The sequence below is a fragment of the Pseudophryne corroboree genome, chromosome 2 (assembly GCF_028390025.1).
Source record: "Pseudophryne corroboree isolate aPseCor3 chromosome 2, aPseCor3.hap2, whole genome shotgun sequence".
Taxonomy (NCBI): Eukaryota; Metazoa; Chordata; class Amphibia; order Anura; family Myobatrachidae; genus Pseudophryne; species Pseudophryne corroboree.
Window position 1 is genome coordinate 855,558,978 of NC_086445.1, and position 24,005 is coordinate 855,582,982.

Genomic DNA, 24,005 nt, shown 5'->3' on the forward strand with positions numbered 1-24,005 from the left:
GGGGGGGACTTTATGGCGTCAGTCGACATAAAGGATGCCTACTTACACGTTCCGATATATCCTCCGCACCAATCCTTCCTAAGGTTTGCGGTACAGGATTCTCATTACCAATTTCAGACGTTGCCGTTTGGGCTTTCCACGGCCCTGAGGATTTTCACCAAAGTCATGGCAGAAATGATGGTTCTCCTTCGCAAGCAAGGGGTTACCATTATCCCGTACTTGGACGATCTCCTGATAAAGGCGAGGTCCAGGGAACGGTTACTAAGAAATGTGGATTTGTCTCTGTCAGTTCTGCGACAACACGGTTGGCTGGTAAATTTGCCAAAGTCTCAGTTGATTCCGACCACTCGGTTGCCCTTTCTGGGCATGATTCTGGACATGGGCTTACGGAAGGTGATTCTTCCGGAAGAAAAAGCTCTGAAACTTCAGACGATGGTCAGGGAACGTCTGAGGCCAATGAGTGTGTCGGTTCATCAATGTACTCGGGTTCTGGGGAAGATGGTTGCGGCGTACGAAGCCATTCCGTTTGGCAGGTTTCATGCTCGGGCTTTTCAGTGGGATCTGCTGAGCAAGTGGTCCGGGTCTCACCTGCACATGCACCGGCAGATACGTCTATCTCCCAGGGCCAGGATTTCTCTCCTGTGGTGGCAACAAAGTTCTCACCTCCTAGGAGGCCGCCGATTCGGTATCCTGGATTGGGTCCTGTTGATGACAGATGCAAGTCTCCGAGGCTGGGGCGCAGTCACCCAGGGAAGAAATTTCCAGGGGAAATGGTCGCTCCAGGAATCTTGTCTCCACATAAATGTTCTCGAGTTAAGAGCCATTTACAACGGCCTGCTACAAGCAAGAAACCTTCTTCAGGGTCGGCCTGTCCTGATACAATCAGACAACATAACTGCGCTGGCGCATATAAACCATCAAGGCGGAACAAGGAGCAGGGTGGCTATGGCGGAGGCCACAAGAATCCTTCGCTGGGCGGAACAGCACGTGAGCGCCCTGTCAGCAGTCTTCCTTCCGGGAGTGGACAACTGGGAAGCAGACTTCCTCAGCAGACACGATCTCCATTCAGGAGAGTGGCCTCTTCATCAAGAGGTGTTTGCAGAACTCACAAAGCGTTGGGGGACTCCGATGATCGACATGATGGCGTCTCGCCTCAACAAGAAGCTTCCGAGGTATTGTTCCAGGTCAAGGGACCCCCAAGCCAGTGCAGTGGACGCCCTGGTGACTCCGTGGGTCTTTCGGTCGGTGTATGTGTTCCCTCCGCTTCCTCTCATTCCAAGGGTGCTGGAAATCATTCGATGGGCAAGAGTGCAAGCAATTCTTGTAGTTCCAGATTGGCCAAGAAGGGCCTGGTATCCAGATCTTCAGGAATTACTTGTGGAAGATCCTTGGCCACTTCCTCTAAGGGAGGATCTGTTATTGCAGGGACCATGCGTGTTTCCAGACTTACCGCGGCTGCGTTTGACGGCATGGAAGTTGAGCGCCAAATCTTAGCTCAAAAAGCTATTCCCGGGGAGGTCATTCCCACTCTCCTTAAGGCGAGGAAGGAAGTTACGGTGAAACATTATCACCATATTTGGAGAAAGTATGTTTTGTGGTGTGAGACTAAAGCTGCTCCTGCGGAAGAATTTCACTTGGGTCGGTTTCTCCATTTTTTGCAGGCAGGCATCAATGCCGGCCTGAAATTGGGTTCCATCAAGGTGCAGATTTCGGCTTTATCTATCTTCTTTCAGAAGGAATTGGCGGTTCTCCCTGAGGTTCAAACTTTTGTGAAGGGAGTGATGCATATCATCCTCCGTTTGTGCCCCCGGTTTGAACCTTTGCGTAAGGTTGAGTTAAAATTTCTCACCTGGAAGGTGGTCATGCTGTTAGCTCTAGCGTCTGCCAGGCGGGTGTCTGAGTTGGCGGCCTTGTCACACAAGAGTCCGTACTTGATCTTCCATTCGGATAGGGCGGAATTGAGGACTCGTCAACAATTTCTGCCGAAGGTGGTTTCTTCATTTTACATTAACCAACCTATTGTGGTGCCTGTGGCTACAGATGCTGTGGCAGTTCCAAAGTCTCTTGATATTGTGAGAGCTTTGAAGATCTACGTCGCCAGAACGGCGGTGGCCAGGAAAACAGAGGCGCTGTTTGTCCTGTATGCTTCCAACAAGATTGGTCATCTTGCTTCGAAGCAGACTATTGCACGCTGGATTTGTAGTACGATTCAGCAAGCTCATTCTTCGGCTGGGCTACCGGTGCCGAAGTCAGTGAAGGCCCATTCTACCAGGAAGGTGGGCTCTTCTTGGGCGGCTGCCCGAGGGGTCTCGGCACTTCAGCTTTGCCGAGCAGCTACGTGGTCGGGTTCAAACACCTTTGCTAAGTTCTACAAGTATGATACCCTGGCTGAGGAGGACCTCATGTTTACTCAATCGGTGCTGCAGAGTTGTCCGCACTCTCCCGCCCGTGTTGGAGCTTTGGTATAGACCCCATGGTCCTTTTGGAGTCCCCAGCATCCTCTAGTACGTAAGAGAAAATAGGATTTTAGTACCTACCGGTAAATCCTTTTCTCCTAGTCCGTAGAGGATGCTGGACGCCCATCCCAGTGCGGACTGTTACTTGCAGTGTGTTCTTGCTGGTTAAATTAGTTTATACACTGGTTGTGTATTTTTGTTTTCAGCTTGTTGCTGTTGTTATTTCATGCTGTTATCTGGTTTACTGTTACTCCGGTTGTACGGTATGTTTGTGGTGTGGGCTGGTATATTTGTAGCCCTTAGTTTAAACAAAAGTCCTTTCCTCGAAATGTCCGTCTGTCCTGGGCACAGTTCCTATAACTGAGGTCTGGAGGAGGGGCATAGAGGGAGGAGCCAGTTCACACCCAGTTAAAGTCTTTTCAGTGTGCCCAAGCTCCTGCGGATCCCGTCTATACCCCATGGTACTTTTGGAGCATCCTCTACGAACTAGGAGAAAAGGATTTACCGGTAGGTACTAAAATCCTATTATATTCACTATGTCTTTAAATGCCTTGGCATGCTCAATATTCTGCTCTTCAGAAATGTTCTGTAAATAAGGAATCTGATAGGATATGGGGAAAAAAAATCACTACTTTACAAAACAATCACTGTACATGAACAAAATACAGTAAAGAAGGTATTACATTTTACTAAACTTAATGTACTTGAAATAATTAATATGTCTGAGATTAATCCTTGTGACTAGTATGCTTGCTAGTCTATTACAGTAGACATTACTGTGCCATTTCATTAACCTCCGTTCAATGTAGATTGGGAAGGAACAAAGTAGCTAATTAAACTCTTGGCACATTTCAGTTTGAGGTGTATGCTTTAAGGTTCTCAGGTTGGCAGAGTATTGATTTCATTTCTGTATGTCACTCCTATATGTGTGATTAGGGCAAGTCAGCTAATGCCAAGCTTCTTATTCTGAATATAAAAGAACTGCTCAGTACTAAACATGAACTACAGTACAGTATTTGAATATATTCAATGATGCCAAGGATTTATCCAGCACAAAATGATTATAGTTTTCTTGACAACATTTGAAGTACAGTACTGCTTTAGATATTGTAAGAGGTTCACATAACAAACCAAAACACGACATAGACAGTGATGTGAATGCAAATAATATAGAAGGGGTCTCACAGACTTAGGAACAAATCTGGCTAAAGGGGCCAGATTTGCACTGGAAACAAAAACACATTGGGGGTAATTCAGACCTGATCGCTTGCTAGCGGTTTTTGCAGTGCTGCGATCAGGTCTGAACTGCGCATGCGTATGCACCGCAATGCACAGGCGCGCCGCTCGGGTACAAAGCAGATCGTTGCTGTGTGATGGGTTCTACGAAGAATCCATTCACACAGCCGATCGCAAGGAGATTGAGAAAAACGCAGGCATGTCCAAGCATTTGCAGGGCGGGTGCCTGACGTCAATTCCGCAGTGGCTGAGTAAGTCCTTCGCTACTCAGAAACTGCAAAAGATCTTTTAGTACCGCTCGGTTGCACATGCGTTCGCACACTTGCACAACTAAAATACACTCCCCTGCTGGCGGCGACTATCTGATCGCAGCACTGCAAAAAATTGCTAGCGAGCGATCAGGTCCATAAGCAGGGTCAAATTAAGGGGTCAGGCTGCCCCTATGCACAACATTATTGGTCACCCCCGTCAGGATCTTGTCCCCTTCATGTTGGGGCCTCCTGACTGCCAAAGCAGCATCAACGTCACCCCTCACCCACCACAATTTATTGACCATTGCCCCTTCCTCCCTCACAATTTACAAAATAAAAAAAGTAGTTATGACAAAAAAAAGAAAAGAAAAGAATCACCTAGCCCCTTCTGGTCATTGTACTAGCAAGGCTCTCATGCAAGTGAGCATGCCGTGCCGTCCCCACAGCAAGTGTCACCCCTAGGCGCGTGCCTCACATGCCTAGTTGGAAATCCACCACTGGCTATAAGGGGGTTTAAACCATTTTGGCTGCAAGCAGCAAACATACTCCATGCTTTTGCATGTAGCACTAAACTACAGCTTTAGTTTTATACAGCGATTTATAGTTGAGCTAGGGCTCACTCCTTCTCAAAATTCTAAATCTGTCAATATAGTTTCATTTAGATCAACTTCAGCACTACATTGTTTTGCCTATAAGCTGTAAATGAATCCCAAGATGTTGACTGTGTGAACTGTAAACTGCTTAAAACTATACATGTCTGATACACTGACCAAAATCATCAGAACTCTCCAGAATGCTCCTCAAACAAATTCTGGACAACTTGCAATTGATGACACAGCGCTGGTAAAAATATTCAATCATTGTGTGGTTACATGAATGGACATCAAGCAGTGCAATGTAGCAGTCCATAACATGTTCAGGTGGACCAGTGGACTCAACCCATGCCATGTGAACACACTCCTTGATGACAACTGTGGTCCATGACCTCACGGGGTCTGCGCCACATCCGAAACCTGCCATCATCCTGAGACAACTAGAACCGTGACTCATGTTTCCAGTCCTTCAGGGTCCAATTAGTGACGTTGCAAGCCCAAGTGAGGCGCTGTGTACGGTGTCATAGTGTAAACAGGGGTACTCTGGTGGATCTTCTGCTCACTAGGAGGCTAAAAACACTACACTGACATGCTGGATACGCATCTGGCATCTTCTATATTGAATGTGGGTGTGATTTGAGATGTTGTTGTTTGTCTGTTACCACGGACAATTCTGTCCAGAATCCAGATGCAGCTGGTCACGATCATTAAGCATCCGTGGTTAGCCACTGAGCTGTCCACGGCTGGTAGTAATGCCTTCCATGAGATATTCATGGAATATGAGGAATGATGAATGTCAGAACAACTTCAGAAATGGAATATCCCATCTGTCAGACACCCACTGTCATGCCCTGTTCAAACTTCGATAATTCATGTTGCCATGCCATGAGCAGGCTAGCCGGTGTTCAAACTGTTTCACTAGATGTCAGATTACAACTGATCCAGGTTTAGACATTTCCAAGACGTTACAGTACGGTGGCACCACATCAATAATAGCAACAGTTTCATTATTTATTAGCCACACCTCATATACAGTATCTTTACATATAATAAAACTGAGAAATATACTTCTAGGGACTGTTTATGAACTATGGAGACAAAACTTTCTTTGCCGTTTCTGTCTGTTCGTTCCAGCATCACGCAAAAACTACTGGATAAATTTGGACCACGCTTTCACTGTTGTATAGCTTAGTGACCTAGAAAGAAACTGAGGTATGTATGATCTCGATGTTACATCAAAGAGAGGAGCAATAAAGCAAAAACCAGATGCTTGACACTCAACGCACTGAAAGCTAGTGTTCCAATCATGCACCTGCGGAATTTGACTCCACCCAGGTTATGCAGGGGAACCCAACTTAAAGTGACTGCTCTGCAGAGAAACCTAATTGAGGCAGAGATTCTAATGGAATGTGGCGCGGGTGAGGCTGTGTTTATACCACATATACACCTTATCGCCAACCATTTTCCTTTTTAATTCAAGCGCTTGCAATTAGCTGTAAGCGTCTGCTTTGCTATGACAATCAACAAAGTGCAGGGGCACACGCTCAGAGCTGCAGACATAGATGTCAGGACCAGCTGCTTCTCCCATGGGCATCTTTATGTGGCTTGCTCATGAGTTAGTAGCCTCAAGCATCTTTTAGTGTTAATTCCTGAAGGAAAAACGGCAACTATTGTTAACAATGAAATTTTGTGATCAATGTGTTCAATATAAAATATACAATGCAATATTAAATGGCACTACTGTCTCTGTAAAAATAGTTCCGCTGAGCAATAACAGACCACACGAGCAAGTGTTAGCATATCTAATACAAGAAATAAAAAAATGAAAAAAGCTATGGATAAATTATTGATAGCTGACTGAATTTACAATTTTAACGAGTGCAACAGACACTGAAGATAAATTATAAAATGGATAAGTAGCTATTCAGCAACACGTCAGTCCATCAGTCATTATTCTGTAAGTCCAGTTAGTAGAGCAACATTTAAAACTGATCAACAGGATAATCCTATGATAAATTTTTAAGATCATCAAGCAAAAAATCAGAGATATTGGTTTTACCAGCATGGGGGTGACCCAACTGTAATCCGGACTTTGGAACAAATCCTAACTGCCAACAATGTCCTCAAACCGCTAGAGCTGGGGTATGCGGCTCACCCGTGAACTGTGGCTGGTAACCTTGTGAATCCCCTACAACAGCTAGTCCATTTCAGTGGTGGTCAATGGTGCAATTGCAGCTCTGAGGCTGCTGATATTAAGAAGCATCGCTCAACGTTACCCGACTACTAATGGGACTTGTGGATCTCCATGTGGAAAAACAAGATGGCGGCAAAACTGGCTGCTGCTTCGAGTATGCTGAACATAGGTAAAAAAAGCAAAATACAGAGACCGTTAACATTAAGCCACGCCATGCTGTATTTAATCTCTGATTTTATAACAAACCTGTGCAACAAAAATAGTAGTCCTAAGTGCCTAGGACACTAACAGTAACTTTGTAGCATGCAGCTGCAATGTGAATAAGATGCTAAATTCAAGGAAAGTATGTAAGTCTGTGACTCTATACTTATGGCGGAATGTCAATGTTGCATAAAGTATAGGTTTATGAGGAGTTGGGAGGAATCCAGATGGTCAGAATCTCAGCAGCAGGATCCTGATGGTGAAAACATTTGCAATCTTCTACAGCTAACCCTAACCCTAATCCATCCCTTCCACAGCCGAACACTAATAGTCTCCCCGCCCCTGCAGGTTAACCATAACCGTCCCCTTTGGCAGCCTAACCCTAATCTTCCCGCACAGCCTTACCCTAACCTTAGTACTTAACGCTCGAAGTTGACGTAATTTTTACCTGACGGGATCCCGCCGCTGGTATTTTGACAGTCCAGATTGTGATCGTCGGGATGCCGACTACATCCCGCTTTACGACGACACACCTGTATCTTACCAAGGGAGTACTGTATGTCTAGAAAAAGGAATGAAGGATGTTAAACAATTTATCTACAGTAAATAGAGATAAAATGAGGATTAATGACTAAGGTTATCTCTACAGTTCATAAAGAGAATAGAATGTGAACAGTGTTTAAACTGGAATTTTAACTTGCTTTTAATAGTTTGTTTTGTGAAAATACATGTACAGTACAGTCCTTCTGGCTGGAGCTTATTTTTTTTTTTACTTTTTGCACATTTTTATTTACACCACAACTTTTTGTTTGTGAGTCACTTGTTTTCATAGGGATTTGGAGAGAGCCTTATGAGCCGCCCTTTTCCCATGTTTCCTGAGGCTCTCTCATTTTGGGAAGAGAGAAAGAATCTGTTCCCCAAGAAGAAGCTTCGGCAACTGTAGACTCAGTTTCCTTTCTAATAATAATAATAATAATAATAATAATTGTATCTATATTACATTCTTTCTCCAATAAGACTCAAGGCACTTAACAGATGTAACATAATACGTTACAGAATCAATGAAGAACAAAAAAGCTTTTCATAAAATACATAGAGCAAGGAGATATGAAAAGGACAATTATGAATATGCTTGAGTAAACAGGAAAGTCTTGAGTTCATTTTTGAAGGATTCTAGAGTGGGGGCCTCTCGAACTGTACGGGGAAGCGAGTTCCATAGAGTTGGACCCATATGGCTAAAAACTCAACCCCCAGATGAATTACGGTAGATTCAAGGTACTGCTAATAAGTCCTTCATCTACAGATCGCAGTAATCGAGTGGTGCAGTATGGAATCAGAAGCTGCTTCAGATACCTTGGGCTCTGGTTATGTAGTGCTTTACTAACAGGAGTGGGTCAAAGTGGTCTCCTGCTGCAGACCATACACTTCAAGGTTCAGTGATGCTCTTCTGCATACCACTGTTGTTGTAGTTATTGCAGCCTTCTTGTCAACTTGAACCAATATGGACATTTCCTATAGCATCTCCATTAACAAGGTCTTTAGGTTATAGAAAGAACAATCACTGGATGTTTTGCACACCATTCTCTGCAAACACTACAGACCACTGTGTGTCATAGTCACTTAGACCAGATTTACCCCTTCTTGGTTTTTGTTCTGTACAACATCTGAACCTCTTGACCATGTCTGCAAGCTTTATTATTCTGTTGTTGCCACATGATTGGCTTATTAGTCATTTGCTTTAATATGCAGATATACAGATGTACAAAATAAAGTGACCATCCATGTGGGGCATACAGAATTTTAGATGACATGACCTTATTGGAGCACTGTATACCATAAATTGATTACTAGACATGACAATAATGCACTGGAGAACTCCTGGTTCCCATCAAGCAATACTGTACATTGATGATAAAATGCATCAAAGTCATGCTGAACCCTTCTTTTCATAATAAAATGACATGTAATAAAATTAGTCATGATGTACCCTTAGTAAAAGTGAACACGTTTTTACTTTTTGCACCACATTTCCAGCACATGCCCATAATCCTGCATACTAACCTGGGGGTCATTACTATCCAGGAAGTGGGCATGCATTTTGTCATGTTAGAGATATGCAACAGGGTATATTTCTCATAGCTAATTCTGCTATTTGTGCAGATATTTTGCAGTACTACTTTTGTGTTTTGATAGGTTATTGGCCACTCTAGATCAATGAAAGCCAACCCAATATACTTTACGGGCCAAAATAGTGGCCACCTAATGAATTCAAACATGTTTTGTTAAATAAATAGGAACCATAGACCTATACACAACCTTAAAATTCCCTTTTACCATCATCCTAGCTGGGAGCACCAGCAATGCTCCACTATTAATCTAATTACCAAAAATGCCCTTCTTAAAAATGACTTACCTTGCTTTAATGAAGTAAGCATGCAGGTCTTTTATTTGGTGGAAGACCTGTGGTGGCCCACCCTCTTTGATCTCAAATCCTGTTGTCGCTGGATGACATGCCCACATTGGATGAAGAAGAACATGCAATGAAGACGTTTGCTGCTCTGGGAAAAATAATAATATTAAGTTTAGTCACAGTCTCTGTTTTATGAAACAGAGGCAGCTTCACCTGTAGCCCCAGCTACATTCTCAGATAGTTGAGTGATCCGCTTGTTCCCAGTGTATGCTGCATTCTCATGAGTAGAAGTTCAGCTCACTAGTTGCCATGTGCCTACAGCAGGAACACCATAGAATAAGGTTGCAGCTGTCAAGTTGCAGCACATTATTATTTATTATCAGTTGTCAGTGGGTGTAGACACATACTAGAAGCTAATGAAAAAACCTGCTAGTCTGAGTACTATATGTGAAAAATGACCCCTATATAACATCTTCTTTAGTTCATGTTTCTTATTGCAGACAAGCTGTTATTAGCACTTGGTCTTAGCTCATTTTAAATATCTTTGTCACTAGCTACATCTGTAGAAAGGTGTTATACAAGCTTAAGGGCACCAGACACATGTCCAATTCATCTCAATTTACTTTCCTATTAAGTATGCAGTGCCATGTTCCCACTATAATTCTAAGTACTTTGGGATGAAATGCATAAAAGTAGTCTGAAGATCCATTAATCAAAAAAATTCATCTCTGATTCATTCATTTTCCTTGGTGGTAGCATCAGACCTCATTAAGCAGAGGAATAGACTGCATGCATTGTTTTAAGGGTCATCGCTTTTGCTCGCTGACAATCCTGACAGCGGTATACAATGTTACTCTGGGGAGTGATTGCAAAACTTGGCATGCTCACGTGTGGAGCTGAGATGAGCCTTCTCCAAGGTTTCCATCGGACACAAGATGAGTACATGCCCGGCACAGGCTAAACATGTTACGTAACTGTAGATTAGCTAAAAGCTGTGTTAATCACTTATAGATATTGCTTTGTTTTGTTGTGTGTATTTTCACTTATAATTGGAACTGAGTGTTTCCGTGTCAGTGGAAGGTAGCAAAACATTTTAGTCACACTTTACACAAAGAAGAGACTTTAAATATAGTGACCAATGTCAAATGGATAATCTATAAAGAACTGCAATACTCACGCACTGTCTATGTCCATTGGTTTTAAAACCCCAATACCCATAAGTTTTGTGTCAGTATGAAAACATAGTAACATAGTATCTAAGGTTGAAAAAAGACAATTGTCCATCGGGTTCAACCTATTTGTGGTCTCCTATGCACGATTATTTTGTATAAAATTTTGACTGAAGTTGCTGACTGCCGTTCCGATTAACCCCTCTTTTTTAAATAACCATAATGCGTGACTATGCCCCGTAACCCTGGATATCCTTATCCATTAGGAATTTATCTAACCCATTCTTAAAGGTGTTGACTGAGTTGGCCATTACAACTCCCTCAGGCAGGGAATTCCAAACACGTATCGTCCTTACCGTAAAAAAGCCTTTACGCCGTATTGTGTGTAATCTCCTCTCCTCTAACCTGAGCGAGTGTCCACGAGTTCTCTGTGTTGATCTAACCAAAAACAGGTCCTGCGCAAGATCTTTATATTGTCCCCTTATATATTTGTAAATGTTGATCATGTCCCCTCTTAATCTCCTCTTTTCCAGTGTAAACATGCCTAGTCTTGCAAGCCTTTCCTCGTATTCCAGCGTCTCCATACCCTTAATTAGTTTGGTCGCCCGCCTTTGAACCTTTTCTAGCTCCAGGATATCCTTTTTGTAGTAAGGTGCCCAGAATTGTACACAGTATTCAAGGTGTGGCCTCACAAGTGATTTATATAACGGGAATATAATACTCTCGTCCCTAGCATCAATTCCCCATTTTATGCATGCTAATATCTTATTAGCCTTCTTTGCTGCAGTCCTACTTTGGGTACTACTGCTTAGTTTGTTATCTATGAGGACACCTAAGTCCTTTTACAGTACAGAATCCCCTAATTTTACCCTATTTAGTAGGTAGGTGTTATTTTTGTTCTTGTTACCACAGTGCATTACCTTACACTTGTCTCTATTGAAGCGCATTCTCCATTTAGCTGCCCAAGCTTCTAATTTAACTAAGTCGTTCTGAAGCGACTCAGCATCCCCCTCCGCATTTATAACTTTACACAATTTGGTATCATCTGCAAAAATTGACACCGTGCTCTCTAGACCTTCTGTTAGGTCGTTAATGAAAATATTGAACATCAGCGGTCCTAATACCGAGCTTAGTAAATCGCTGGGAAAATAATGCAATTAATTGTATTTGTTTTAATATTATGAGAAATGAGGCTTCCCATTAAATGCACCGGAAATGTGTCAATGGCAGGTATAGGCGAAGACCTTTCACACCCTCTCCAATGACCTGTAAAAATCACTTAAATAATCATCCCACAAAAACAAAATTTCATTTCAGTCCAGAGACAAGGGCAGGATCTTGACAGGGGTTACTACATTTTTCCTTTCACAAACTACAGTATTCCCATGCTTTGTATATACAAACTCTTAATATAATACATGCAGTACAGTATATACTGTCAGTGTAAGTAACTAACAATCTAGAGGTGGTTTCCGGCTCACCTTAGCCCCCCTCCCCACCTTTAGCCTATGTAGCTGTTATGAGCCACAGCTGTGGCTCATTCCTGTTTTGCATGTCAGTTAGGTTTTTATGTTATTCTTCTGTTCATATTCCCTGTGGGTGTCATGGGGTGCTCAGAGCTCACCCTTAAGGAGGGGATACTGTTATGAACCACAGGTAGTGGTTCATTCCTATTTTATGTTTATAAGTTGTTTTGCAGGCCAGGATTTCCCGTTGCTCTGTTTAAGAATACTCTTGGTTGCTGCCGCTGGTGAGTCTGTGTAATTGCAACTTGTTCCCATGTGTTCAGCCTCACCTGGTTGCTAATTGCATCTTGTCAGTTTGGAGTCATGCAACAGGGCAGCTGCATGACATTATTAATTAGGCCTCTCTGTTATATGCTGGCTCAGTGCAATTCACAGACGCTGGTGATATTTCTAGGTTTCCAGTCTGCTTGAGTTCTGAGCTTGTTCCTGCCAGTTCCTGAGCTCCTGTGTAGCAGTGTCTGTCGAGCTGCTTCCTGTGTTGATTCCTGTGTCAGTCCCTGTGTTGATTCCTGTGTCTGATCCCGTGTCCTGCCGTGAAGCGTTCCTGTCCAGAAGTCCGGTGGCTTTGCCTATGCCTGGTCGAGTTTCTGGCTTCTTGGTGTCCACCGGTCTGTCGTTTGGGATTCTGCCTGTCCTCCAGTTCTGAGAGTCTGTGTCGCCAGCATTGGGGGTTCCTGTCCATTTGCCAGTATTCGTACCGGTTCCGTGAGTAGCGGCTCTGCCGCGTCCGTCGGCCTAGGCCACTGTATTCCGTTATTATTTCTGTCACTCTTGTTTTGCAGAGGGTTCTGCTTATGCTGTCACCGCCGGTACACAAAAGTATTGTGTCGGCGTGTGGTCAGCATTTCCTTTGTTGTTCTTTTCCTTTGGCGGCAAGCCGCACATACTTTGGTTTTAGATTTGTTAGTAGCCCCTGGCCTTGTTGTTTAGTTAGAGGGCCCCTTGTTATCACCCTGTCTCAGTTCACTCTTTGTCTCTCATTAAGACCTGAGGGGGCATCGAAGTTGGGCAGACGTAATCCGCCCTTCAAACGCGGCTGCCATGGGCTCAAGCAACCATAGTCTCGCAAGAGTGTACTGACAGCACGGGCGAGACAACGGAGATAGGGCGCCAGGGGCTATTCCCTTTCCATTCCCCTTTCCCAGCATTACGTCCTGGTGCTCTGGACTCACTTCATAACATCTCCCTTGTTCTGAGCACCAGGAACCTAACATTATCACCAGCCCAACCACAAAAAAGAAATAAAACTTTTTTTTCTTTTTTGGCCCAGTCCAGTGTCTAGTTTAGAATCCAGTCTTGTCTAGAATTCAGTGTGCAGAATCCAGTCCGGTGTTTAGAATCCAGTCCGGTGTTTAGAATCCAGTCCGGTGTTTAAAAAAAAGATCCAGTCCGGTGTTTAAAAAACAAAACAAAAAAAAAACAGTCTTGTTTTGTCTAGTTTAAAAATTCAGTCTTGCTTTGTCTAGTCTTGCCTTGTCTAGTCTTGCCTTGTCTAGTTTTAAATCCTCCTATGTCTACTATGCAAGCCCTGCAGGCATCTCTCGCAGCCCTGAACTCTGCTTTCAGTGCTTTGAGACCAGAGCAACTAGAAGTTTTGCAGCAATCCCTAAAGCAACTGCAAAACCTTCTGACTAAAATCTTGCTCATCTTGCCAGAAGTCGTTGAGAGTACATCTATCTCTAAAGAGACTTTTGTTCACAGTATGGTGACAAGAGAATCCTCTGGTTTAATCGAAGAGAAAAGGTTTAAAAGTTTTCTGCGGCCCAGGCTCTCAGAAGAGGAGCGTCTGCGTCGCAGAAACTTAAACTTATGCCTATATTGTGGGGGTTTAGGCCACTATCTGCAGACCTGTGAGTTGCGCAAGCCAAAGTGTGGTGACGAGTCTTGCCCTCTGGCCAAGTTGAGTCAGGATACAAGACCTACTCCTGTCTCTACTGTGGCAGAGGTACTTGTCACACAACCCACACTAAAAAGCTCTCTGTCCTATAATTGGGGTCCTTGGGCAAGGGAGCCCCATTATAGATTCAGGAATCAAAAGAGAATGTTTCTCTCCTCTCTTGAGGTTCCTGTTGAAGCAGAGTTGCAAGCCCCTGGAGTGGTGCCCGATGCCCAGGTTCCTAGAGTGGTGCCCGTTGCCCAGGGTCCTGGAGTGGTGCCCATTGCCCAGGGTCTTGGAGTGGTGTCCGTTGCCCAGGGTCTTGGAGTGGTGCCCGTTGCCCAGGGTCCTGGAGTGGTGCCCGTTGCCCAGGGTCCTGGAGTGGTGCCCGTTGCCCAGGGTCCTGGAGAGGTGCCCGATGCTCAGGATCTTGGTGCGGTACCCGATGCCCAGAGTGCTGGAGCGGTACCCGATGCCCAGAGTGCTGGAGCGGTACCCGATGCCCAGAGTGCTGGAGCAGTACCCGATGCCCAGAGTGCTGGAGCGGTACCCGATGCCCAGAGTGCTGGAGCGGTACCCGATGCCCTAGCTTATAGAGGGACATCAAATATTATAGTTCAGGTGTCCATACCAGAAGGGGTCTCAGAAGCTGTTACCCCAGGTAGGGACTTGAAAAGCGCAACCCCAGAAAGGGTATCTAAAACCATAGTTCTAGAAGGGAACTCGAGAAGCAAAACCCCAGAAGGGATATTTGAAGTAATATCCTCAAGTGGGGTCTCGAGAGACGCAGCCTCTAAGAAGGGTCTAGAGGTCGCTTCCCCAGGAAAGAACTTAAGAGGCGTAGCATCAGTGGAGGTGCTGAAGGTTATAGCTTCAGCAAAAGTCCCGGAGGTCATAGTCCCGGGAGAAGTTTCGATAATTATCGACTCAGAGAGGGAGGCCGATGGCTCGGTCCCAGTGGGGGAGGCCGACGGCTCGGTCCCAGTAAAAGAATCCGAGGTGCTGACCCCAGCGGGGTTCCCGGAGGCCTCTGCCCCAGCGGGGTTCCCGGAAGCCTCTGCCCCAGCGGGGTTCCCGGAGGCCACTGCCCCAGCGGGGTTCCTGGAGGCCACTGCCCCAGCGGGGTTCCCGGAGGCCACTTCCCCAGCGGGGTTCTCGAAGGCCACTGCCCCGGGTGGGGTTCAGAAAGTCACTGCCCCGTGTGGAGTTCAGAAAGTCACTGCCCCGGGTGGGGTTCAGAAAGTCACTGCCCCGGGTGGGGTTCAGAAAGTCACTGCCCCGTGTGGGGTTCAGAAAGTCACTGCCCCGGGTGGGGTTCAGAGAGTCTCAGCCTCGAGTAAGGTCAATAGTGACCAGGTCCTAGCAAAGCACTCCAGTCAGTCAGATGGGAAGGAAACAGATCCTGACTCTGTTGATATCTCAACATTCATAATCTTTGATGGGGACTTAGCCCAATTTCTGGCGCTTTTCAAACACTATTACATTATTATGTTGTCTAGACCATTTCTAGGCATCACTTTAGAGAACCTTGCGCTCTATCTGATTTATTCTTTCAGAGGAGAGCCTTTTGAGTGGGCGACCAGCCTAATGAAAGCTGAAGATCCCATTCTTCAGGATCCCCCAGCATTCTGTGATGCAATTATTAAAAGATATGGTTCCAAAGAAATTGGTTCAGATTCCTCTAAGTCACCCGTCTTGTCTGCTGAGAGTCCACCAAATACTGTAAACTCGGCACAAGAGTCTCAGCCCGTTGTTTTGACTGCAGGATGTGCTTTTCTGAATTCTTCTTCTAATAGGAGTACTTTGCCAGAAAGTTCAGCTCCCAAGGGTAAGAAACCTATCTCTGATTTGAACGCAGCCTTGCTGGGTGGTACCATCAGTTCAGACAATGTTTGGGGAATTACCTTGGTCAGACCTAAAGAGCTATGTAAAAAGAAGAAGAAGAAAAGGAAATAATTTTTTGACTCTTGCCTTGATAAAAAAAAAAAGATTTTTTTTTCCTTGTCTTGTGTCCAGTGGCCACCGTCAAGGGGAGGGCACTGTTACAAGCTGTTGTTGCAGCTTGTTTCTGTTTTCTTGTCTGTTAGACCAGTGTGTCAGGTTTTTTTTTGTATCCCTTGTTTTGGATGGTCTGTATTTTGGGGTCCTTTGACCCCTCCTCAAGGGGGGGGGGTACTGTTATGAGCCACGGCTGTGGCTCATTCCTGTTTTGCATGTCAGTTAGGTTTTTATGTTATTCTTCTGTTCATGTTCCCCGTGGGTGTCATGGGGTGCTCGGAGCTCACCCTTAAGGAGGGGATACTGTTATGAACCACAGGTAGTGGTTCATTCCTATTTTATGTTTATAAGTTGTTTTACAGGCCAGGATTTCCCGTTGCTCTGTTTAAGAATACTCTTGGTTGCTGCCGCTGGTGAGTCTGTGTAATTGCAGCTTGTTCCCATGTGTTCAGCCTCACCTGGCTGCTAATTGCATCTTGTCAGTTTGGAGTCATGCAACAGGGCAGCTGCATGACATTATTAATTAGGCCTCTCTGTTATATGCTGGCTCAGTGCAATTCACAGACGCTGGTAATATTTCTAGGTTTCCAGTCTGCTTGAGTTCTGAGCTTGTTCCTGCCAGTTCCTGAGCTCCTGTGTAGCAGTGTCTGTCGAGCTGCTTCCTATGTTGATTCCTGTGTCAGTCCCTGTGTCGATTCCTGTGTCTGATCCCGTGTCCTGCCGTGAAGCGTTCCTGTCCAGAAGTCCGGTGGCTTTGCCTATGCCTGGTCGAGTTTCTGGCTTCTTGGTGTCCACCGGTCTGTCGTTTGGGATTCTGCCTGTCCTCCAGTTCTGAGAGTCTGTGTCGCCAGCATTGGGGGTTCCTGTCCGTTTGCCAGTATTCGTACCGGTTCCGTGAGTAGCGGCTCTGCCGCGTCCGTCGGCCTAGGCCACTGCATTCCGTTATTATTTCTGTCACTGGTGTTTTGCAGAGGGTTCTACTTATGCTGTCACCGCCGGTACACAAAAGTATTGTGTCGGCGTGTGGTCAGCATTTCCTTTGTTGTTCTTTTCCTTTGGCGGCAAGCCGCACATACTTTGGTTTTAGGTTTGTTAGTAGCCCCTGGCCTTGTTGTTTAGTTAGAGGGCCCCTTGTTATCACCCTGTCTCGGTTCACTCTTTGTCTCTCATTAAGACCTGAGGGGGCATCGAAGTTGGGCAGACGTAATCCGCCCTTCAAACGCGGCTGCCATGGGCTCAAGCAACCATAGTCTCGCAAGAGTGTACTGACAGCACGGGCGAGACAACGGAGATAGGGCGCCAGGGGCTATTCCCTTTCCATTCCCCTTTCCCAGCATTACGTCCTGGTGCTCTGGACTCACTTCATAACATCTCCCTTGTTCTGAGCACCAGGAACCTAACATTATCACCAGCCCAACCACAAAAAAGAAATAAAACTTTTTTTTCTTTTTTGGCCCAGTCCAGTGTCTAGTTTAGAATCCAGTCTTGTCTAGAATTCAGTGTGCAGAATCCAGTCCGGTGTTTAGAATCCAGTCCGGTGTTTAGAATCCAGTCCGGTGTTTAAAAAAAAGATCCAGTCCGGTGTTTAAAAAACAAAACAAAAAAAAAAAACAGTCTTGTTTTGTCTAGTTTAAAAATTCAGTCTTGCCTTGTCTAGTCTTGCCTTGTCTAGTCTTGCCTTGTCTAGTTTTAAATCCTCCTATGTCTACTATGCAAGCCCTGCAGGCATCTCTCGCAGCCCTGAACTCTGCTTTCAGTGCTTTGAGACCAGAGCGACTAGAAGTTTTGCAGCAATCCCTAAAGCAACTGCAAAACCTTCTGACTAAAATCTTGCTCATCTTGCCAGAAGTCGTTGAGAGTACATCTATCTCTAAAGAGACTTTTGTTCACAGTATGGTGACAAGAGAATCCTCTGGTTTAATCGAAGAGAAAAGGTTTAAAAGTTTTCTGCGGCCCAGGCTCTCAGAAGAGGAGCGTCTGCGTCGCAGAAACTTAAACTTATGCCTATATTGTGGGGGTTTAGGCCACTATCTGCAGACCTGTGAGTTGCGCAAGCCAAAGTGTGGTGACGAGTCTTGCCCTCTGGCCAAGTTGAGTCAGGATACAAGACCTACTCCTGTCTCTACTGTGGCAGAGGTACTTGTCACACAACCCACACTAAAAAGCTCTCTGTCCTATAATTGGGGTCCTTGGGCAAGGGAGCCCCATTATAGATTCAGGAATCAAAAGAGAATGTTTCTCTCCTCTCTTGAGGTTCCTGTTGAAGCAGAGTTGCAAGCCCCTGGAGTGGTGCCCGATGCCCAGGTTCCTAGAGTGGTGCCCGTTGCCCAGGGTCCTGGAGTGGTGCCCATTGCCCAGGGTCTTGGAGTGGTGTCCGTTGCCCAGGGTCTTGGAGTGGTGCCCGTGGCCCAGGGTCCTGGAGTGGTGCCCGTTGCCCAGGGTCCTGGAGTGGTGCCCGTTGCCCAGGGTCCTGGAGAGGTGCCCGATGCTCAGGATCTTGGTGCGGTACCCGATGCCCAGAGTGCTGGAGCGGTACCCGATGCCCAGAGTGCTGGAGCGGTACCCGATGCCCAGAGTGCTGGAGCAGTACCCGATGCCCAGAGTGCTGGAGCGGTACCCGATGCCCAGAGTGCTGGAGCGGTACCCGATGCCCTAGCTTATAGAGGGACATCAAATATTATAGTTCAGGTGTCCATACCAGAAGGGGTCTCAGAAGCTGTTACCCCAGGTAGGGACTTGAAAAGCGCAACCCCAGAAAGGGTATCTAAAACCATAGTTCTAGAAGGGAACTCGAGAAGCAAAACCCCAGAAGGGATATTTGAAGTAATATCCTCAAGTGGGGTCTCGAGAGACGCAGCCTCTAAGAAGGGTCTAGAGGTCGCTTCCCCAGGAAAGAACTTAAGAGGCGTAGCATCAGTGGAGGTGCTGAAGGTTATAGCTTCAGCAAAAGTCCCGGAGGTCATAGTCCCGGGAGAAGTTTCGATAATTATCGACTCAGAGAGGGAGGCCGATGGCTCGGTCCCAGTGGGGGAGGCCGACGGCTCGGTCCCAGTAAAAGAATCCGAGGTGCTGACCCCAGCGGGGTTCCCGGAGGCCTCTGCCCCAGCGGGGTTCCCGGAAGCCTCTGCCCCAGCGGGGTTCCCGGAGGCCACTGCCCCAGCGGGGTTCCTGGAGGCCACTGCCCCAGCGGGGTTCCCGGAGGCCACTTCCCCAGCGGGGTTCTCGAAGGCCACTGCCCCGGGTGGGGTTCAGAAAGTCACTGCCCCGTGTGGAGTTCAGAAAGTCACTGCCCCGGGTGGGGTTCAGAAAGTCACTGCCCCGGGTGGGGTTCAGAAAGTCACTGCCCCGTGTGGGGTTCAGAAAGTCACTGCCCCGGGTGGGGTTCAGAGAGTCTCAGCCTCGAGTAAGGTCAATAGTGACCAGGTCCTAGCAAAGCACTCCAGTCAGTCAGATGGGAAGGAAACAGATCCTGACTCTGTTGATATCTTAACATTCATAATCTTTGATGGGGACTTAGCCCAATTTCTGGCGCTTTTCAAACACTATTACATTATTATGTTGTCTAGACCATTTCTAGGCATCACTTTAGAGAACCTTGCGCTCTATCTGATTTATTCTTTCAGAGGAGAGCCTTTTGAGTGGGCGACCAGCCTAATGAAAGCTGAAGATCCCATTCTTCAGGATCCCCCAGCATTCTGTGATGCAATTATTAAAAGATATGGTTCCAAAGAAATTGGTTCAGATTCCTCTAAGTCACCCGTCTTGTCTGCTGAGAGTCCACCAAATACTGTAAACTCGGCACAAGAGTCTCAGCCCGTTGTTTTGACTGCAGGATGTGCTTTTCTGAATTCTTCTTCTAATAGGAGTACTTTGCCAGAAAGTTCAGCTCCCAAGGGTAAGAAACCTATCTCTGATTTGAACGCAGCCTTGCTGGGTGGTACCATCAGTTCAGACAATGTTTGGGGAATTACCTTGGTCAGACCTAAAGAGCTTTGTAAGAAGAAGAAGAAAAGGAAATAATTTTTTGACTCTTGCCTTGATAAAAAAAAAAAAGATTTTTTTTCCTTGTCTTGTGTCCAGTGGCCACCGTCAAGGGGAGGGCACTGTTACAAGCTGTTGTTGCAGCTTGTTTCTGTTTTCTTGTCTGTCGAGCTGCTTCCTATGTTGATTCCTGTGTCAGTCCCTGTGTCGATTCCTGTGTCTGATCCCGTGTCCTGCCGTGAAGCGTTCCTGTCCAGAAGTCCGGTGGCTTTGCCTATGCCTGGTCGAGTTTCTGGCTTCTTGGTGTCCACCGGTCTGTCGTTTGGGATTCTGCCTGTCCTCCAGTTCTGAGAGTCTGTGTCGCCAGCATTGGGGGTTCCTGTCCGTTTGCCAGTATTCGTACCGGTTCCGTGAGTAGCGGCTCTGCCGCGTCCTTCGGCCTAGGCCACTGTATTCCGTTATTATTTCTGTCACTGGTGTTTTGCAGAGGGTTCTGCTTATGCTGTCACCGCCGGTACACAAAAGTATTGTGTCGGCGTGTGGTCAGCATTTCCTTTGTTGTTCTTTTCCTTTGGCGGCAAGCCGCACATACTTTGGTTTTAGGTTTGTTAGTAGCCCCTGGCCTTGTTGTTTAGTTAGAGGGCCCCTTGTTATCACCCTGTCTCGGTTCACTCTTTGTCTCTCATTAAGACCTGAGGGGGCATCGAAGTTGGGCAGACGTAATCCGCCCTTCAAACGCGGCTGCCATGGGCTCAAGCAACCATAGTCTCGCAAGAGTGTACTGACAGCACGGGCGAGACAACGGAGATAGGGCGCCAGGGGCTATTCCCTTTCCATTCCCCTTTCCCAGCATTACGTCCTGGTGCTCTGGACTCACTTCATAACATCTCCCTTGTTCTGAGCACCAGGAACCTAACAGTAGCCTGTATTGGACAAAGAATCTGCCCAGTAAGGTTTGTACTCCTGCAGGTCAATTTTATTCACTTCTCCAGGAAAAATGGCGCTTATTCTAAAATCTAGATGCATTATGTTGCAAAACAGTTCTAAAAGCAGCAGCATGCTCTGGTAGCCATGGCTATGCTGGCACTTGTGTAAGTGCTAGCATACGTAAGTAGTTTGTAGCCACCAGGGATTGATGAGACCAGTAGTGCAACATGTGAAAATGCGGTTTACTTTTATTACCCCAACACTCACTGGCCAAGGGTATTGGGAGGAACCCAAGTGATTTCAGCACAGGATAAATGCCCACAATTTTTCATTGCCCAGATTCCTCTAGTGAATTCAGCCCCATGATGGACAGGCTGAATTTATTCAACCAGGGCACGGTATGTGTGAAGTGTGTATGTTCTTCATGGGTACGTGTTTTTTTGGGTATCCCAGTTTCCTTCCATAAACATACTGGTAGGTTAACTGTGATATGGGAAATTGACCCTGTAAGTTTCACCTCTCTTTAAAGCATACCTTCCAACCATCCTGATTTTGGAGGAACAGTGACAGTGCTTCTCGGGCAGCTAGTAGATACTGTATTTCATGCCACCAACATCTGTTTACGGAAGAGACAGACTGGGGGTATGCCCTGCAGCTCCCGGAGCACTAAGTGGATGCCTCCAGTGTGACAAAAACATGTGCATGGTTCATGTGAATGGCATTTCCCATGTGGTCAATCCTCCCTTTTTGGGCATGCGCAAATGTCCAAATCTACTGTACACATCCCAAAAGTTGGCAGGTATGAATAAAGAGTTGTGTAATATGTTGGCACTGTATGAGTAAAGGTTAATAATAGCACATTTCAGTTCGTCTTTTACTTTTCTTGTTTTGTCTATAAAGTTTTTGTCTGACCTTCTGTTTTTTTTCCCACCAACAGTCCTTATTCTCCAGCCTCTTGTAGCCTTGATCAGTCACCTAAAATCCCTAGCCAATAATCTCTAAATATCAAAAGCAGAATTTTAAAGAAAATCAATGCTCTACTGGGAGATCCCATCTGTAACAACAAGCTCTTGAAGTATAATTGGAAGTTCACGCTGATTTAACTGTCACTTATCGCTACCACCATGGAAAATGAGTCCTGTCAGATCAACTTCACAGTGGGCGAGATGTTTTCACTCGCATCATATGAGAAGCAGTGGTCACTCCTTACACACTTCAGATCAGAATTCTGTGACTTGTAAAATCACATCAGTGTTCCGCCTTACTTCACAAGCTACCCTTTAGTAGATTTATTAAAAGAAAATGAAGGGACAAGATGTGAGGGTTTGTAGATATGTTATCAGGTTTGCCCAGCTGTTCTGGCTTCTCAGCTGCATGCAGATGATAATTATTGTTCCATGGAAAACAACTTTAATTCATCTTTAACATGGTGAGTGGTGTTTTACATCTGGTTTCGGGCACAAATAAGAATATAATGTTTATGGACTGTCAATAGTGAAGGGGAGGGTCAGCAGTTTCCGCCTTTGTATTTAGCCTTAATATGTTTACTGTATATTGGGAATTGACAGATCTTGAGAAGTCTGAGAAACTAGCACGGAATGAACCCAAAAAAATCCAGCTCGCCATGGAGGAGCAGAACTTCACTGATAAAATGCAGTATATGCAGATGTGTCTATGCAAATGGGTGATTGTAATTAAATTCCAGTATTCATCATCATATTGTATCATGGCATGTACTGTAATAGTACTGGCAGCATTGGTCTTAGATAAAGCACTATAGACAAAGGATATCACAGAGCAGTATAGGATTATAGGATTGGTTGCCATGGGTGATTGTACCTTTTTTTTTTCCTGAATAAATATTCCTAGAGGCTTGTTACTTATTGCCATCACATTTAGGAAAACCAAATATAGGGAAAATAATGTGGCTAATGTAGAGCTGGCACGCATTAAAAATCCTAGAACAACACTTGCAAAATGTGCCAGTTCAAAAGACACATCCAGCTCTTCAAGGGTAGCATACAGTTTGTGCCAGTGTTACGACAAGAGAAAACAGTAGTATATGTGCATGGATTGTGCCATTTGGGACTTAATTGCTAATAGTTACAGTACACGATTTTGTACACGATACAGTATGAGGTGTCATACAAGAGACAGAGGGGGTCATTCCGAGTTGTTCGCTCGTTGCCGATTTTCGCTATACTGCGATTAGTCGCTTACTGCGCATGCGCAAGGTTCGCAGAGCGCATGCGCTTAGTTATTTTACACAAAAGTTAGGTATTTTACTCACGGCATAACAAAGCTTTTTCATCGTTCTGGTGATCGGAGTGTGATTGACAGGAAGTGGGTGTTTCTGGGCGGAAACTGGACGTTTTATGGGAGTGTGCGGAAAAACGCTGGTGTTTCTGGGAAAAACGCGGGGTGTCTGAACAAACGGGGGAGTGTCTGGGCGAACGCTGGGTGTGTTTGTGACGTCAAACCAGGAACGAAACTGACTGAACTGATCGCAGTGTAGGAGTAAGTCTCGAGCTACTCAGAAACTGCTAAGAAATTTCTATTCGCAATTCTGCTAATCTTTCGTTCGCAATTCTGCTAAGCTAAGATTCACTCCCAGAGGGCGGCAGCTTAGCGTGTGTAATGCTGCTAAAAGCAGCTAGCGAGCTAACAACTTGGAATCACCCCCCGAGTTATTGATAAATATCACATTGCATTTACCATGTAAAATACACATATGCAAAATGTAAGCACTAATTAAGTTCCATAATGAAAGTATAAACATGTGTCGTCATTCCCTTTAAAAACATGAAATGGTAGTCTCTTTTTCCAGCAGTGGACCAAATGTAAATGTGAATAGATCACAGCACCCTCACTAATAGTGTCAGTGGCAATTATCAAGATGCACACAGGAAATCAGTAAGGGCTGCTGCTGTCATCATCATCATCATCAGTGCCTACTGTATTTACACCAGGCATCAAATGCTCACAAGACAGGCTGCAGATCTTTATTGTGGTTAATATGTACCTTTAATCTACTCGGACAACACTTGTACATCCCCTCCCTCCCCTGATGCACCTCTGTTTTGCATAAGGAGTTGTAAGAGCGAACTGCAACCCAATCTAGAAAGTAGGGTAGGGTAACATTATTTTGTTCAGATGTGCAACATGGATATGAATATTTTATGCTTCC

The 24,005-nt window shown here is 45.5% G+C and overlaps 2 protein-coding genes across 2 annotated transcripts in view; one reads left to right on the plus strand and one right to left on the minus strand.

Annotated features, from left to right (window-relative positions):
* LOC135049867 (LHFPL tetraspan subfamily member 7 protein-like) overlaps positions 1–24,005 on the plus strand; it is a 362,577-nt gene that overhangs the window by 260,101 nt on the left and 78,471 nt on the right. The window lies entirely within an intron of this gene.
* The window catches only part of SPATA22 (spermatogenesis associated 22), a 576,361-nt gene continuing 561,706 nt past the window's right edge, over positions 9,351–24,005 (minus strand). The window contains exon 7 of the mRNA XM_063955812.1: positions 9,351–9,489. Coding sequence (XP_063811882.1) covers positions 9,376–9,489 — 114 coding nt within the window. The 3' untranslated portion in view covers positions 9,351–9,375. The remainder of the gene's footprint in view (positions 9,490–24,005) is intronic.